The sequence below is a fragment of the Pelophylax lessonae genome (assembly GCF_965119305.1).
Source record: "Pelophylax lessonae genome assembly, chromosome: 1".
NCBI lineage: Eukaryota > Metazoa > Chordata > Amphibia > Anura > Ranidae > Pelophylax > Pelophylax lessonae.
The window spans coordinates 729,023,661-729,041,597 of NC_138768.1; the positions used below are offsets into that span (position 1 = coordinate 729,023,661).

The 17,937-nt window shown below is 44.3% G+C and overlaps 1 protein-coding gene across 1 annotated transcript in view; it reads left to right on the forward strand.

Moving 5' to 3' along the window:
* MTMR7 (myotubularin related protein 7) overlaps positions 1–17,937 on the forward strand; it is a 117,129-nt gene that overhangs the window by 14,653 nt on the left and 84,539 nt on the right. Inside the window, exons 3-6 of the mRNA XM_082262025.1 lie at positions 733–895; positions 3,692–3,849; positions 11,780–11,908; positions 14,937–15,071. Of these exons, the coding sequence (XP_082118151.1) occupies positions 733–895; positions 3,692–3,849; positions 11,780–11,908; positions 14,937–15,071 (585 nt within the window). The remainder of the gene's footprint in view (positions 1–732; positions 896–3,691; positions 3,850–11,779; positions 11,909–14,936; positions 15,072–17,937) is intronic.

Consider the following 17,937-nt stretch of genomic DNA (forward strand, 5'->3'; position numbering starts at 1 on the left):
GGGCCACATATAAAAAAGTTATGGAATATAAGTAATAAAATGCCGCCGCGCCCCCCCCCCCCCCTCAGTACTAATTTAACACAACTAGTGGATGATCTCCTCTGAGGCAGCCTCTCCCTAGTTCGTTTGAAGCCGCTGTGGCCGTGCCCCCGACTCGACTTCCTTCCTCCCCAGCAAAAAAAAAAAAAATTTCAGGGGGCAGTGGGCCGCATTGCCTGCGGTTTCGGGCCGCATGCAGTCCCCCGTCAACAGGTTAGACATGCCAGCTCTATAGTGTGTACTTGTCTCAATTAAGAGAATTAAGTATTATTCCTGTCTGCTGTCTGCTGCCTCGTTCCTCTATCAGCATGAATCCTTTCTGACAAGTTTTCTGAGACGTTTTCCTGACACCAAGAAAAAATAAAGGTGACGGGAGGGAGCTGTGTCAAGGGGGGGGGGTATTTTCCCTCCAATCAGCTCTGAGCTCTCCTCGCTGAGCTCTGTAGAGTGTGGCTTCACCCCTCCATCCCCTTTTGTTCTCGAACAGCTGAGCAAATAAATTCTGGACTTTGAACAGATGTAGAGAAGACTGCAGAAAACTAGGTACATCTTATTTAGGAGGATTTGTTTTCTTCTCTCTGTGTAGTCCCTTCACTGGGTATATAGAAGGGTTTACAACCACTTTAAATATTTGTAGCACTATTGGCCAGAGCTCTATTGATTAATCTGATTTGTCCCTATACATATCTATAGATTCTTCACAGCCAAATCTCTTCTATTGAAAAACAAGCTACAACTGCAACAGGTTGTCCTTTACTTCTCCGCTGCAAAAACTTTCAAGTAATTCAAATCCTCATCCCCCAAGAGAGAGATTGCCATGACATCTACACATCACTAACCAGATTGTCACGCCCAGGTACTGTATGAATTGGTTTGTCCTAACTGGTAGAAGCAATGGGTCCAGATATGCGAGGGCAATAAGGGGAAAGGGAACTGGACATTGGGGGGGACAAAGCCAAGCATATCTGGGAAAGGAGGATTTAATTGTGCCTGAAAAAACAAATACATTTCAGAGAGAACAATTTAAAAAATAAGGTATCAAAAATTTATTCTTACACAGAAAAAATAATAACATTAGTTTACATAGATATGAATATTCATAGTATACTTAAAAATACAGTTTTCCCAAAGGGAAGATACATGGTTAAATTGACTGCTGGATCAACGCGTTTCGCTGAAGATGCTTCATCAGGGTCCAGCGTGTTTGGTTCAAGATAAATTTATACAATAATATCAAATCTAGGATAAATAGCTATATATATATATATATATATATATATATTATTAGAACAACATGACAGGGTAGATATCCATTTGAAAATAGTATTCATCACAAAAATGTATTTTGGTCAGGTACTCACAAAATACTATCACAGGTGCAAAAATTCAACCTGAAAGGGTATATGCAAGAGTATACCAATCCTTAAACCCTCAAAGTGGTAAGGCATAAAGGGGGGGGGGGGAATGGGTAGTGAGAAGGTCCTTCACACATTGAGCCAGAGGAGGGGAAGAAGAAACCCCCAACAAAAGTTGAGGGATCTGGGAGAGGGAGGAAGGAGAGACAGGAACTCACCTCATAAGACAAAGAGGAACAAAGGAAGAAGTAATAACGGTTGAATAAAGCAAAAAAAAAAAAAAAAAAAAAGCGTATTACATTTATATAAATATATCTAACCAGAATTAAATATGAGAAAGGGCCGTAGTAGACCTTACCCCTTCTTTGTATCTGAGTCGAAAAACGCCATGTGCAGTGAACTGAACTTTTTAGTCCATGGATAAAAGCAATTCAAATCACCACGAATCCTGTATAGTTGATGAAGGTAATATGGATCAGGGGGAAACGATTAAAAGTAAATTATCAGGTGTGCATTGGACAAACGAGTAAGCTAAAAAATATATATAGTAGTTCATATGTGTAAAGGTGAATGCCCCAAAAGTCGGCATAGAAATATAAATATACGTGATTATAAGGATGACAAGAAAAGAAAAAGGCCAGACAGGGTGACGTGCTAGTGAGTATAAGTGCAGATATAGTATATACTCTATATATAAACTCACCCCAGTATGCTTATATTACAGGGACTAGTAAGACCATTAGAGGGAGAAGCCTGCATATTAGTACAGGGAAGTCTCAAATCCAAAGGGTCCAAGGGCCCATATATGGATGGGGTTATATATTGGAAACCCAAATGCTAACCGCAGAGGAGAGGTTGGATGTCCGGACCGGACCAGGATCTCCCATTCTGTATAGAGGGAAGATATGATCAAATATCCAATTAGAAGTCCAGTATACCGCTGAATTATTTAAAAATCTATTCATTAGGTAAATAGGAAGGGCCAAACCAGTAGAGTATTAGTTGTTCCACAGCAGTGACTTACCAGAAATCAAAGGAGCAGTTAATCCTCAGATACTGTGCATGCATCCAAAGGAGACCGTGGTCAAAAGAGGTCTATGAATGCCATGGTATTTATGGTGGGAGTTCTGCTCAAAGTCCCCCCCTCCACGCCTCCCACCCGCCAAAAGACGTCCAGGAAGTGGACGTGCGGGGGGATGTTCCTGTGAGTAGTGGGACGTCCCTTCCGGTCCGATGACTGGAAGTGATAGACCCATACGGCCGCATACCCAGATGTAAACATCCGGTTATGGGTAAAACTCAGGATGTGTATCCACCACAAGGGGAAAAAGATATCCGGAAGTAGCAAAATGAGACAAATCCACATAGTAACACACAGAGGAGGACTGTGCATACAAAATCCATGGGATATATGTATCTCCACAGCCGGGATATTCCATATACTGTACTTTAAAGGCATGGAATAAGAATGAGAAAAGAAAAAAAAAAACAACAAAAAATAATAAATAAGAATAAATGAAAATTAAACATAGGACAACTCCTCAGATATTTATATCCATGGTTTGTCCTAACTACCTTTTTTATAGTGTCCTTGGGTTTACCTGAACAGTGCACACAAAGCTGGCAAAACGGCTTTGGTAAATAGAATGTATAGTAGTCTATGTTTTACATTTGATTTCTTTATTGTAGTCATTACTGGTTTGAACCTTTAAAGAGTTATAACCCTTTTTTCACATCAAAAAAATAAACTTCTTATTGCTGCGCTGTGCATGGAATCTGCTTTTTTCTTTTTTTTTTTTTTTTTTTTTTTTTTTTTTCTACAGTAAGGCCTCATTTACGTGGTATTTACCTTTTAAAAAGTAACGGCAAGAATCCAGCCCATGGATGTTGAAAGCTGCAGCCACTCAGCTTGTACAAAGCTGACCACAGCTAACAGCCACAGCTGTCTGCGAGTGCTCAGATAAAATTCTAGATAGAGCAAGTGCTTGCGGTTTAGTACTGATGATCACTCTTGGATGCAAGCTGCTTACATCCAGGTGTGATCATTTGTCCCTAACTGCAGGTAATCACTCCATGTGGGATTATATCCGAACACCTGCAGACAGCTGCTGTCAATGTCAGCCTGTTGTTGCTTTGCACTGCTGAGCAGCTGCAGCTATCCACATTTGTCTGTGAATTCAACCGCAGGAATATACTGGATTCTTGCTGCAGCAGTGAGTTTAATTCAATGTGAATGAGGCCTAAGCTTAGTTTTTGTACAGTTTAAATATTAAGCAAGTTTTTTTCTTTTTTAACAGTTAAATATGAAGAGCTGTACTGCTTCTCCTTCAACCCAAAACTGGACAAGGCAGAGAGAGAAGAAGGCTGGAGGCTGATTGACATAAATGGAGAGTACAGTAGAATGGGGGTCCCCAAGAGCCTATGGCAGCTCAGTGATGTTAATCGTGACTATCGAGTAAGTCTTGTGTGGCACATACCATAAATGTTTAGATGACCAGACAATTACCAGAATACTTGTAAGTTGGAACATACCATATATGTTAGGGTGACCATTACCAGAATATGGGTGACCATTACCAGAATATGTGTAATGTGGCACATACCATAAGTGTTGGGATGACCATTACCAGAATATGTGTAATGTGGCACATACCATAAGTGTTAGGATGACCAATACCAGAATATGTGTAATGTGGCACATACCATAAGTGTTGGGATGACCATTACCAGAATATGTGTAATGTGGCACATACCATAAGTGTTAGGATGACCAATACCAGAATATGTGTAATGTGGCACATACCATAAGTGTTAGGATGACCATTACCAGAATATGTGTAATGTGGCACATACCATAGGTGTTGGGATGACCATTACTAGAATATGTGTAATGTGGCACATACCATAAGTGTTAGGATGACCATTACTAGAATATGTGTAATGCTGCACATACCATAAGTGTTAGGATGAACCATTACCAGAATATGTGTAATGCGGCACATACCATACGTTTTGGGATGACCATTACTAGAATATGTGTAATGTGGCACATACCATAAGTGTTAGGATGACCATTACTAGAATATGTGTAATGCTGCACATACCATAAGTGTTAGGATGAACCATTACCAGAATATGTGTAATGCGGCACATACCATACGTTTTGGGATGACCATTACTAGAATATGTGTAATGCGGCACATACCATACGTTTTGGGATGACCATTACTAGAATATGTGTAATGTGGCACATACCATACGTTTTGGGATGACCATTACTAAAATGTGTGTAATGTGGCACATATCATACGTTTAGGGATGACCATTACTAGAATATGTGTAAAATGGCGAATACCATAAGTGTTGGAATGATCATTATCAGACTATAGATGGTACAGCTTCTGGAAGAGATAAAGTTGTCCATATACAGTAGGTGTTCTTTAGTAGCTGCCATGTTAGGCTGTTCTGGACATTCTTTAGTCTGTTTGCAGGATGCATATTATGACCACGCTCACCCATTACCCGTTCCATATCATTTTACCCGTTCCATATCATTTGGATGGGTTAGAAATGGCAAAATATTTTCTTTGCTCCCCTCTGGATTTTGAAATTCTGGAGTAATTGGGGATAACTAGATTATTAAGTCATAAACCTTTATGATTAGATGACAATTTTGTTTGTTTAAAAAGCCAGCCAGCATCAGGTAGATCATGGGGCAACGCGCAGACAATAGATAGGCCAACTCACTAATTTCTTCAGTAAAGCTGGTTGACCAGAGTCTTCATCAGCTAAAGCCAAAACTTTTTTTTTTTTTTAATGTTTTGGATAGTGTGGTGAGGGGCATTTCTGTCTGTTTTTGTGTAATGGCTCATTCACATATTAGGTTGGGGGCAGAAAAGCCCCATGGTTGAGCTAGACTTTTACTGCTCCCCCAATTGCAACCCCCTTTAGCAGCAGCGGCAGGGTGTGTACACATGCAACGGACACAATGCTTTGCTTTGTGGACTCAGCAGGAAAATGATGAAAACGGCCAGGGTCCATACCAATGCAGTCATTTCTGAGACCTTCTCACACCTAAGGGGAACCTGCCAGGGCTGCCCCCCCCCCCCCCCTGTATCTTTTGCTCCTGTAAGGGAACACCTTAGACGCCTTTTTTATGAATCATTTACCTTTTACCAAAAGGATAAATTCACATTTGGACCATGATACACGTTACATCCATATTTAAAGTGTAATATTTTCCAGTACCTCTCCCTCCTCAACCCCTGATGAGCTATAAGCACCCTTGCTAGTCCAGTGATACGTCATCCAGAATTCTAATTAAAAGCCTGTACAGAGGTGCCTATCTGGTACAACCCAACACTGCCTGAACTCTGACAGACCAGACATGGTTTGGTGGGCCAAAAGAGTGCATCTGGAAAGTATTCACATCGCTTCACTTTTTCCACATTTTGTTATGTTACAGCCTTATTCCAAAATGGATTAAATTCATTATTTTCCTCAAAATTCTACAAACAATACCCCATAATGACAACATGAAAGAAGTTTGTTTTGAAATCTTTGCATATTTATTAAAAATAAAAAAGGAAAATATCCCATGTACATAAGTATTCACAGCCTTTGCTCAATACTTTGTTGAAGCACCTTTGGCACAAAAAACAGCCAAGTCTTTTTGAGTATAATGCTACAAGCTTGGCACACCTATTTTTGGGCAATTTCTCCCATTTTTCTTTGCAGGACCTCTCAAGCTCCATCAGGTTTGATAGGGAGCGTTGGTGCACAGCCATTTTCAGATCTCTTCAGGGGTTCTCCTCGGGTTCAAGTCTTGGCTCTGGCTGGGCCACTCAAGGACATTCAGAGTTGTCCCGTAGCCACTCTTTTGTTATCTTGGCTATGTGCTTAGGATCGTTGTCCTGTTGGAAGATGAACCTTTGCCCCATTCTGAGGTTCAGAGCACTCTAGAGCAGGTTTTCATCAAGGATGCCTCTGTACATTGCTGCATTCATCTTTCGCTTAATCCTGATTAGTCTCCCAGTTCCTGCCACTGAAAAACATCCCCACAGCATGATGCTGCCACCACTATGCTCAGGGCCGATCCTAGGGTCACAGGCGCCTGGGTGCAGAAATATTTCTGGCGCCCCCCACATGGGCGTGGTCATCTTACTATCTCCTCCCCTTTACAAATGTTTCTATGGCAACGACTCAAACACAGAGATGCTCCCCTAAGAAGTCTTTCCTCACCCCGGGACCCTCCCACGATCTCTTAACAATAAACAAATTAAAGTAAGAGAAGCAGAGTGCTCTAATGGGAACTGGAGGGGGTTTATCTAATGGACACAGAGAGGGCATCTGTTAGAGAGAGAGTGTGTTAGACAGAGCCCCCAGACAAGAGATGGTCAGAGACTGCGGATATGATACAAGTGATCAATGCAGCCTCATCAGTGTCCACCAAATGCAGCCTACCAGTGCCCACCAAATGCAGATTACCAGTGCCCACCAAATGCAGCCTACCAGTGCCCACCAAATGCAGCCTACCAGTGCCCACCAAATGCAGCCTACCAGTGCCCACCAAATGCAGCCTACCAGTGCCCACCAAATGCAGTCTTATCAGTGCCCACCAAATGCAGTCTTATCAGTGCCCACCAAATGCAGTCTTATCAGTGCCCACCAAATGCAGTCTTATCAGTGCCCACCAAATGCAGTCTTATCAGTACCCACCAAATGCAGTCTTATCAGTACCCACCAAATGCAGTCTTATCAGTGCCCACCAAATGCAGTTACCAGTGCCCACCAAGTGCAGCCTACTAGTGCCCACCAAATGCAGCTTACCAGTGCTCACTAAATGCCAGTGCCCACTAAATGCAGCTTACCAGTGTCCAACAAATGCAGCTTAGCAGTGACCACCAAATGCAACCTATGGTCAGTATGGCAGTGGACATGGTCAGTAGAGAAGTAGACATGGTCAGTATGGCAGTGGAAAGGTCAGTATTGTAGCAGACATGGTCAGTATGGCAGTGGACGTGGTCAGTATGGCAGTGGACATGGTCAGTATGGCAGTGGACATGGTCAGTATGACAGTGGTCGGGGCCAGAAGTTTTAAATTTTTGTTATTTTGTTTTTTTTTTATTATTTTTTACCATTTTATTTTACATTTTTATTGTTTTTACAATTTTTTAAGAGCTCCATTTTTGGAGCTTTACTGAGATATCAGGGGGAGAGGGGATGCCGGTAGCGCTGTGGGGGAGCGGGGCATTTTGCAGCTCCTTGTTCTCCCCTAACATCCTCCCACTAAACTTGCCACACACAGTTACACCTTCTGTATTCGGGTGCCTCAATCTGGGTGAGGGAGCACAGGGGGCACCTTCAGAAGGGGGGGGCAGTGTGACGGGGGGGCGTGGAGGACAGTATGAGGGGGTCAGTGTGTTGGGAGGGGCCAGTGCGGCTGGATGGTGGGGCAGTGTGACTGCAGAGGAGCAATGTGATGGGAAGGGGGCAGTGGACAGCAGTATGGGGGGGCAGTGTGACAGGAGGGAGGTAGTGTGATGGGAGAGGGGCAGTGTGATGGGAGGGGGGGCAGTGGAGGGCAGTATGCGGGGGGGGCAGTGTGACAGGAAGGGGCAGTATAGGTGGACAGCATGAAAGAGGGGGGCAGTGGAGGGCAGTATGGGGTGACAGCATGATTAGAGAGGGGGGCAGTGGAGGGACATATAGGGGGACAGTGTGCCAGGAGGGGGCAGTGGAGGGCAGTATAGGGGACAGTGTGCCAGGAGGGGGCAGCGGAGGGCAGTATAGGGGACAGTGTGCCAGGAGGGGGCAGTGGAGGGCAGTATAGGGGACAGTGTGCCAGGAGAGGGGGCAGTGGAGGGCAGTATAGGGGACAGTGTGCCAGGAGAGGGGGCAGTGGAGGGCAGTATAGGGGACAGTGTGCCAGGAGGGGGCAGTGGAGGGCAGTATAGGGGACAGTGTGCCAGGAGGGGGCAGTGGAGGGCAGAATAGGGGACAGTGTGCCAGGAGGGGGGCAGTGGAGGGCAGTATAGGGGACAGTGTGCCAGGTGGAGGCAGTATGGGGGGAGCAGCATAATGGGAGGGGGGGGAAGTATGGGGCCGGGGGGGGGAGCAGAGTGATAGTAGGTCACCTGGAACTCGCTAGGCAGTGTATATCCTTAGACTCTGCTGTGGCAGAGATTGTGTTGTATCTCTACTAGGCGTGAGGGGCCTCAGGACAGGGAGAATTTCTCCTACCTTGCCCAGTGCTAGGAACAGCCAAGAAGCGGGAGCCGAAGCCGGAGTCGGGGGGCGGAGCTGGGAGGCGGTCCCAGGTACAAATCACTGCTTGTCACTTGTTAACATCGTGAATACAGCTAGCACCAGGCTGGATAGGAGGTCCGGTGGGGCGGCATATAGTAGAACTAATCCCGCCCCTGCAGCCACTGAAAGCCCTGCAGGAACCAGGAGGAGATCGGTTCTCCTATATGTCGCCCCTCCTGCCCGCCTATACACTCTAGTGCCAGCTGTTTCCACAGTGTGAACAAGTGGTAAGCAGTTATCCGTACCTAGGACCGCCTCCCAACTCCGACTCCGGCTCAGGCACAGGTGTACTGTAGACGAACGTGACAGGAGACCTGCACGGACCCCCCAGTAAGTGGCACCCACGGGACGCCCCCCCCCCCCCCCCCCCCGCTGGTATACTGCCGCTATGTAACACGCTATGTAAGGAGAGGAGGAGGGAGGGAAGAACTCTGCCACCGGAGCTTCGGCGCCCCTCCCCCCTCCTCAGTTTGCGGCGCCTGGGTGCGGTGCACCCCGTGCACCCGCCCAGGATCGGCCCTGACTATGCTTCACTGTAGGGATGTATTGGCCAGGTGATGAGCAGTGCCTGGTTTCCTCAAGTAAAATAAATTCCATGATTAATGGATGATGGTGGTTCCACAATGTATAATCGGCATGGATTTTGATCTGTTTTTATGGAAAGACATAAATGAGAAAACTGCTTATCCAGCAGTTTATGATCTGGTCATCCAACTGGTCAATGCAGCTCTGCATATGTATAGACTGGTGTTTGGTGGACATGTCTATCCCCAGAAATTAGAAAAATCTGCAAGTTTAACCCTCTTACTGCCAGGTCCATATGGCATACCGACCTACAGCACTGCTTGCAGCTGGCCAGGACTGTATGCCGTACAGATCCAATTTCTCCCTCTCCTATAAGCTCATGGTCACTTCAATGACCATGAACTTATAACAGAATTGTTCAGCAAATCTATAACTCTGATCAGCAGATTACAATCCGCTGATCAGCATTATTAACCTCAAATGTGACAGCCCCCCCCCCCCCCCCCCGACAGGCTGCCGCTTCGCTGTCCCCAGCCTCTCCACCTCCCGTTGCCCCCTGCCACATAAAACTGCCCCCCCCCCCCCCTCCCAGCAAACCCGATCCCCTGCATCTACATTTAGAAGCCAGTATCCCTTCTCTGCCACTTCCATCCACTTCAGGTGCTACAGGGGCTTAGAGGGCCCCCTCCACTAGTCTGATCAACCCCGCACACATGATCCATCCCTGCTCCGGTGGCATCCCTCCTTTTCCCTCCCACCGCCTACAGCTGTGAGCTGCCAGACTGTCAGTTTATGAATAGATAAGGATTTTATATACAGACTCCTTATTCATTCATGTAAAGCCAATATGACCATATCGAATTCAGGCGGGTGTAGACGGACACACATGTCCATTTACATCAGCCTCTCCATAGAAAACAATAGGTGGTCCGATTTTCACTATTTCTCAAAAAGGAGCAATTTAAAATGCATTAATATATGTGATGTATTAACTCAATACAGGTTTAGCTTTTAAATTTATTAGGAATTTAGCAGGAATTTTGTAAAATGTGCTTTGTTTATATGTGCTAAAAATAATTTGAGAATTTTTAGCGAAATATATTTTGATAAACATTTGCGCAAATATTGCGGGGCGTTAAAATCCGTAGCACCTTCTTTTTATTCGACAGGTCATGTGCTTTCAGAAAATGTTTTTTTTTGGGGGGGGGGGGGGGGTCTTAAAACAAACTCTGAAAGCTGTAAGGGAACAATGAAAACCTCCTATTTATTTTTTTAACAGAAATTTGGATATTTCCGTTTTTGCATATGCGCCTTTGTTCGATTTTTCACGATTTTGTATTTAGTGGGAATTTTGTAAAATGGGATAATAATAATAATAATAAGATATTGTTTTGATAAACATTTGCACAGATATCATGCGCTAAAAATCCGTAACCTTTTTTGTAATCTACTGGTCATGTGTTTTCAGAATACAGTAAAACCTTGGATTGCGAGCATAATTCGTTCTGGAAATATGCTTGTAATCCAAAGCACTCTTATATCAAAGCGAATAAGAAATAATGGAAACTCAGATGATTCGTTCCACAAGTCCTTCAGTTTATAGTCTATATACAAAGATTATAGCAATGTGATAGGTTGTGTAACCATAAAATGTCCATCCATAATATGCAGCCTTCCCAAGGGGATTAGAGGAGCCTCTAAGTGTAGCAATATGGTTACATTTAATGAAGGTTCAACATTTAGCAACTCACATGGTTGGTGATTAAAATAGGCACATCTAAAGTATGCCGGCATCTGGGGTAAAGCTGTCTACATAGACCATCTTCTGAACCACCGTCTCTAACCACTGTCAGTCTGCAATCGTGACCGGGAAGAATAGCCTGCAGTAGAGTGATCTGAAAGTGAGGCTTTGAATCACTCGTGGAGTGCAGCGGGGAAGGGATGATGAAGATGGCAGTGTGGAGGACAGTCTATGTGGACAGCTTTACCCCGGATGCCTGCATACTTAGATGTGCCTGTTTTAATCATCAACCATGCGAGTTGCTAAATATTGAACCTTCATCAAATGTAACCATATTGCTACACTTTAGAGGCTCCTCTCTTCTTTTTTATACATGACGCTACTTGTATATCAAGACATCGCTTGTATATCAAGTCAAAATTTATTTAAAAAATGTGCTTGTCTTGCAAAGCGCTCTCAAACCAAGGTTTTACTGTATATGATTTGGGGGGTCTTTAACAAACTCTGAAAGCTGTATGGGGAAAAATAAAACTGCAATGGAAAAATTGCAAAAAAATGGCCTGGCCAGCTAAGTCTCAAAGTGGCGAACGGCCTGGCAGCGAAAGGGTTTAAACTTGCTCTATCACACTGTCTCTAGGCGAGTATACAGTAATTAAGAAAAGTGCGGGTGGGGGGGGTTCGTATGAATGGTTCAAAGGCGAGAATGTCAGTGTGTCTCCCTTGTACTGTACTCTGCACTTCTTTCTTCTTTCTTCTTCTCCCCCCAAACTGCTTTGTATAGCCTGACGCAACATAATGTCTTTTTTTTTAGGTTTGTGACACATACCCGACTGAACTCTTTGTACCAAAATCTGCTAGCGTGCCAATCATCGTTGGGAGCTCAAAGTTTCGTAGCCGTGGTCGTTTTCCTGTTTTGTCCTATTATTATCAAGATAATGATGTAAGTGTCTTTGTAATTTAGAATTCTAAGGTCTGTTTTTAGACAAAACGCCCCCATGTCTTCATAGCCTACTTTGTGAAGACATTTTCATTATTTCATTCATCACATTGTCTTGGCGATCTTCAAGCCTAGTACACACGGGCCGAATGTCGGGTGGCATCCGAAAAATGTCTGTCAATTGGCTACCGATCAGCGCTCTTAGGCTGAGAGCGCTGAACGGAGTGTTCTGGTGGAGGGAGGTGTCCCCTTGTCAGAACACAATAGCACAGCAGGGGAGATCACTGTACTAACACCGGATAGTTAGTACAGCAGCTCCTCCTGAACTGTCAGTTTTTTTTTTTTTCAGCCCTGCTGCTTTAGTCTATTGGTGGTTCCTAACCAGAAGATGGCAATCTACAAAAGTGTACAAGATTTTGGGAATCCCTTTTTTTTTTTTTGTGTGTGCACAAAATTATGGAGCTAAAATACAGCCCATTCATTGTAATGTGCCTATACACACAGATGTGTATATAACAAGGGCTGTCCATTCTTCAGTAAAAAAAAAAAAATAGAAAAATCTGCTTTTTTTTTTTTTCTTCCAGTAATGGTCAGTGGACCCCCCCCCCCCAAAAACAAAAAAAAAAGGATGAAAAAATATAATTGTAAAAAAATGTTGAGTATATAAAAAAATAAATAAATCATGGAGTGTGGACTCTGTCAAGCAGATCCGCCTGCTCAGCGGGGATCTATCTGCTGTTACCCGGATGTCAGGTCAGTAATTTACTCCTAATGCGCGCAAATATGCACAAATGCCCAATAACATATTGTGCAGAACAAGAATGTGAGAATTTGCGCAAAACTGTGCGAATACATATATATGCGAAAATGCGCCTAAATACGTGCAAATACATACCCGGCTCTCGGGTGCTGCCGCCTCCATAGCCTGTAAAGGAAACCAGCAGTGAAGCCTTGTGGCTTCACAGCCCATTCCCTACTGCAGATGTGCGAAGTGCGCTGTGCTTTCTGAATGGTGGCAGGGAAGGAGCAAGGGGGCCGAACGCCGCAGCGAGATCCGATGGGGGAGCAGGTACCTGTTTTTGATAGGTACCGTCCCCACTTCCAAAAGGTGCCAAATATGGCACGGAATGGGGGGGGGGGGGGGGGAGACAGATAAGTGGAGCTTCTACTTTTGGGTGGAACTCCGCTTTAAGTAGAAAAATAAAGACCTCCCTAGGACAATGCAGCTTCAGGAACCAGTCTGTAATGACTCGCATATTTTGAATATTATGATCATTCATAGAAGTACATTAAAGAAATTATGAAAACCAGTTAACGTGCCCCACCATTCCTAATCTGCAGGGAACTTCCCATTATAAGGTGCTCAACTTTAACGTGTTTTTCACAAATCTGTCTTTTTATAATGCATGCACATTCTGGCCTCAAACACCCAATGAGAAGCTAGAGGCTCTACTGCACTAAGAACAATGAACCGCTACTAGAGGTGGTGGCCTGAAAACTGCGCAGTACTGCTGTTTAGAACAGCGGATTTGTGGAGAACCTGGGTAATCTACATGGGAACGTCCTGTAATTATGTGTTCTGCTTTCTACTCCTTGTACAAACTTTACTGTATAATCCAAATGTCATTTTTGTAAGATAAATGAACTATCTGGCTTGCATAGCTCGTTGCATCTTGTGTTGCCAGTGGCCTGTCTCCTTCCCATATGTTTATACTAATTCCCATTGCCAGAAACCAGTGCCAAAGTATACATTATTATTATTATACAGGATTTATATAGCACCAACAGTTTTCTCAGAGCTTTACAATATTAGGGCAAACAGTACAGTTACAATACAATTCAATACAGGAGGAATCAGAGGTCCCTGCTTGTTAGAGTTTACAATCTAGAATGCAGATTAAAGCGGAGTTCCGGCCTCAAAATTCGAAAAAATTGGTCACTTACCTTATTATAGAAGAAAATATACTCCCCTACCTTCCACTTCCTCCCTCTGTGGCCGCGACCCGCGCCGTCACTTCCGGTTTGCGATGATTCCTGGGAGCTAAACGTCATCGCTCCCAGGATTCAATGCGCCTGCACCGGCCCTGCTCATCACTTCCGGTGCAGGCGCGGCATTCACTGCTAAACAGCTTCTGAGCATGCCCAGAAGCTGTGCAGGGATGCCACCCCTGCACCGGAAGTGACGAGCAGGGCCGGTGCAGGCGCATTGAATCCTGGGAACGATGACGTGGTGCAGTGCATTGTGGGACTCCGACGTCACGGAAGAGGACACAAAGAGGGACGCTGTGGCTTCAGCTGCCCACACCTGAGATGGCAGCGCTGGAGAAGAAATATTCAAGGTAAGTATTTCTTCTTACAGGTAAGTGCGACCCGGGACAGTTCAGAGGCTATCCATTATGGAATTTTCTAGCCCTGACTGTCCCAGGGGTATTTTTAGCTCAAATTGACCCCCGAGGCCAGAACTCCGCTTTAAGTGAAAGTGCTGAGGCTTAAAGTGATTGTAAAGGTTCTTTTTTTTTTTTCTTTTTAAATAACAAACATGTGTTTACTTACCTGCTCTGTAAGGGTTTTGCACAGATCAACCCCGATACTCCTTTTCTGGGTTGCCCCAGTAGCGCTTTTGGCTCCTTCTCTTCATTGGATGTCCCCACGGAGAGCCGATTTCCATGGGGGTACCCGTGCGGGTGTGCTTATGAGTCTCACTTCTGCGTCCATTGACACAGACAGCGGGACTCGGTACCCCAACCCCCCCCGCTCCTGTGTCACTGGATTTGATTGACAGCAGCGGGAGCCAATGGCTCCTGCTGTTAGTCTATCCAATGAGGATCCGGATCAGTGGCTGAAGCTGCTCGGCTCCTGCTCGTTGTTTGGAACGTTTGGGTTCAGGTAAGAATAACTGGGGGTCTAGGGGGCAGCTGCAACCAAGAAGGTTTTTCACCTTAATGCATAGAATGGTGAAAAAACTTGATACCTTACAACTCCTAACTGTGGTAACATTGCTGTTCCGCTTGTGGTTTGTCTTTCCCTGCAGGCCTCTATATGTCGTAGTAGTCAGCCCCTGTCCGGATTCAGTGCTCGCTGTCTTGAGGATGAACAGATGTTGCAGGCGATAAAGAAAGCTAATCCTGGCAGTGATTTCCTCTATGTTGTTGATACTCGACCAAAAGTAAGTGAGCTGGAATGTGCATTTCTTACAGTGGCCTGAATTCCTTTTTTAATGAGCTTCATTTTTTATGTAACTGCAGAAATGGTGAAAGAAGGACAAATGAAGTAAAAGGTTTATGCTACAGGTTTAATAAAATCAATACAGAATCCCATAGTATATTACAATTGAATGCCCTTTTCATTTCTGTCTATCAGGATTCTCTGACTGCCAAAAATGCCTTTACAAAAGTGGTTTTATTTTGTCTTCAACCACTTCTGGACAGGAAGGTTTTACCCCCTTAATGAGAGTTTGCGATACGGCACTGCGTTACTTTTAACTTATGCCCCGTACACACGAGCAGATTATCTGAAGACTTTTGTCTTCAGATTTACCTTTTCTATGTAGTGCAAGGGCCTGCCGGATTGCATACAAATTGAAAGTGTTTAGGTTTGACCTCATATTATATGGTTTTGGTAAGTCTACAGACAAGTCTTCAGATAATCTGCACGTGTGTATGGGGCATTACAATTGCTCAGTCGTGCAACGCTGTACCCAAATAAAATCTAAGTCCTTTTTCACCCACAAATAGAGCTTTCTTTTGGTGCTATTTAATCACCTCTTTGTTGTTTTTCTTTTTTTGCGCATATATATATATATATATATATATATATGCGTGTATGTATTTACTTTCTGCTATAAAACCTATCCAATAAAATGTAAAAAATCCTAAATTTTTTCAATCTGTATTCTGCTATGTGTTTTTGGTAAAAAAAAAAGAAAATCCCAATTGGTTTGCGTAGTTATAGCGTCTATAAACAATGCAGTATTTTTATAGCATTTTTTATTTTTTTTATATAATGGCAGTGATTTTTAGCAGGACTGCGACATTGCAGGAGAGAAATCGGACATCTAACACTTTTGACCCTTTTTGGGGACCAGTGACATTATTACAGTGAAAAAGATGTACTGTCACTGCACCAATGGCACTGGCAGGGAAGGGAGATAATTTCAGGGGCAATCAAAGGGTTAAGTGTGTCCCTAGGGGGTGCTTAATAACTGTGTGGGGGTTGCTCTGACTGCAGGAAGACAGATATCCGTGTTCCTGCTTAGTCAGAACGGCGATCTGCCTTGTTTACATCGGGAGATCGCCGTTCTGCCTCACCTGGGGATGATTGCGGGTGGCCGGTGGACATCGGGCCTGTCGGACCTGTTGATTGACATTTCCGCTAGCCAATCACGGCACGATCGCGCCCCCAAGTGGCTATTCAACTAAACTATGTACAGGTACGTTGTTTCGCGGAATAGAGCCACATTGCCGCAGTATATACACGGCGGACGGTCGGCAAGTGGTAAAGTGATTCTAAACATACATTGTTCAATTGCCATTAACCCTTCTATTTATGTATAAAGATCATGCCACTGTATATATTTAATAAAAAAAAATAAACTGGTTAACCTTTATTTAATCATTGCTGTTCAGCAGTCACATGACATTTCCCATTCTCGGGGAGGAATTTCTAGCACTCTTCTGATGTATGCTCTATAGCAGCAGAGGAAGTCTGAACTGTGAATCTGTCTGCACAGCGCTAATTGGTGCTGTGCTGGTAACCTGATATGTATAAAAAAGAAAAAGTCTTGCAGAATGTTAGTTGAACTAGATGGACTTGTGTCTTTTTTTTTTTCTCAACCAGACTAACTATGTAACTATCATAGGCATGCGCAGGGGGTGTGCCAGGTGTGCCTGGGCAAACCCTAATCTCTATTTGCAGTGCTGATTTCCCCCTACTGCCCAGGGTTCCCCTCTCCCCCTTGTTGGCCCCCCACCCCTCATTGCTACCGTCTTCTCTCCTCTCCCCCTGGCTCCTGTGGTTGATGTTTCAGGATTGAGAGTGGTATGTAATTTACCAGCCCCTTCGTTTTATAAATAAACACAGTAAACTTACTCCCTCACTGTGTCCATGCATAACTGAAGCATAGTAGACCTGCGTTTACTATGCTTCAGTTTGTAAATGAACAGGAAGCCACTCAGCACAGAGCACTTCCCTATTATTCACTGTCCAGTGCAGCTGGGACTGCAGAGAAAGATATGTGTGTTTTTGCGCTTTGCGCATCCAAATGCAATAGGCTTGCGCACACCTATGGTAACTGTAATAAAGAATCAAAATAATTAATAGCAACAAAGTGTTTTAAAGCTAATTCTCTATTTCAAAGCAAATATTTTTGCAATAACATGGTGTAGGTGGAGTTGAAGGTGTTTGTTACCCCAAAACTTCTATTCCTGATATGTGCCTGCTGTCCCATATACTTATATGAGAAAGTATCCTGCTCTTTGTATTGCTTCCTTTGTGTGAAATCCCTGGTGTCCCTCTGCTTTCCTACTAACCACTTCTGGACTGGAAGGATTTGCCCCTTAATGATCAGACCATTTTCTCTATCGCTCATTGACAGACGTAGTCTTCTTGATTCTCAAGAGCTGGGTTATGTTGTCTCCGCAGGAGTAGGACTAGGCAGAATGACAAAATGTTCTGGCTCCACCCTAGGGGGCAGTCCCTGAGGGTATATCCTCCCTCTCTCTGCTACAGGGAATCAGTTTTTTTCTGTCTAGTCAGGAGTAAGGACCTAAGTTCCTTGCTGGGATCTTTTGGTCCTGGCAAGACTTTTTTTCTTTAAGAAAAAGACATTTTTTAGGTAGTTTTCTCCAGTGTTTTTTTCCTGTGAGATCTTCAAGCAAAAATGCCGGACTGGGCGACACTTGTGGTCACCCCAGCCGGCCTACGAGCGCGTGCAGACCAGGCATTGCGCTTGGTCGGCCGCGACATATTCAAGTAAGTATGCGGGGCCGGGCGACGGGCTGGATGTGAGATCCAGTGGTCACCCCGGTTTCTGC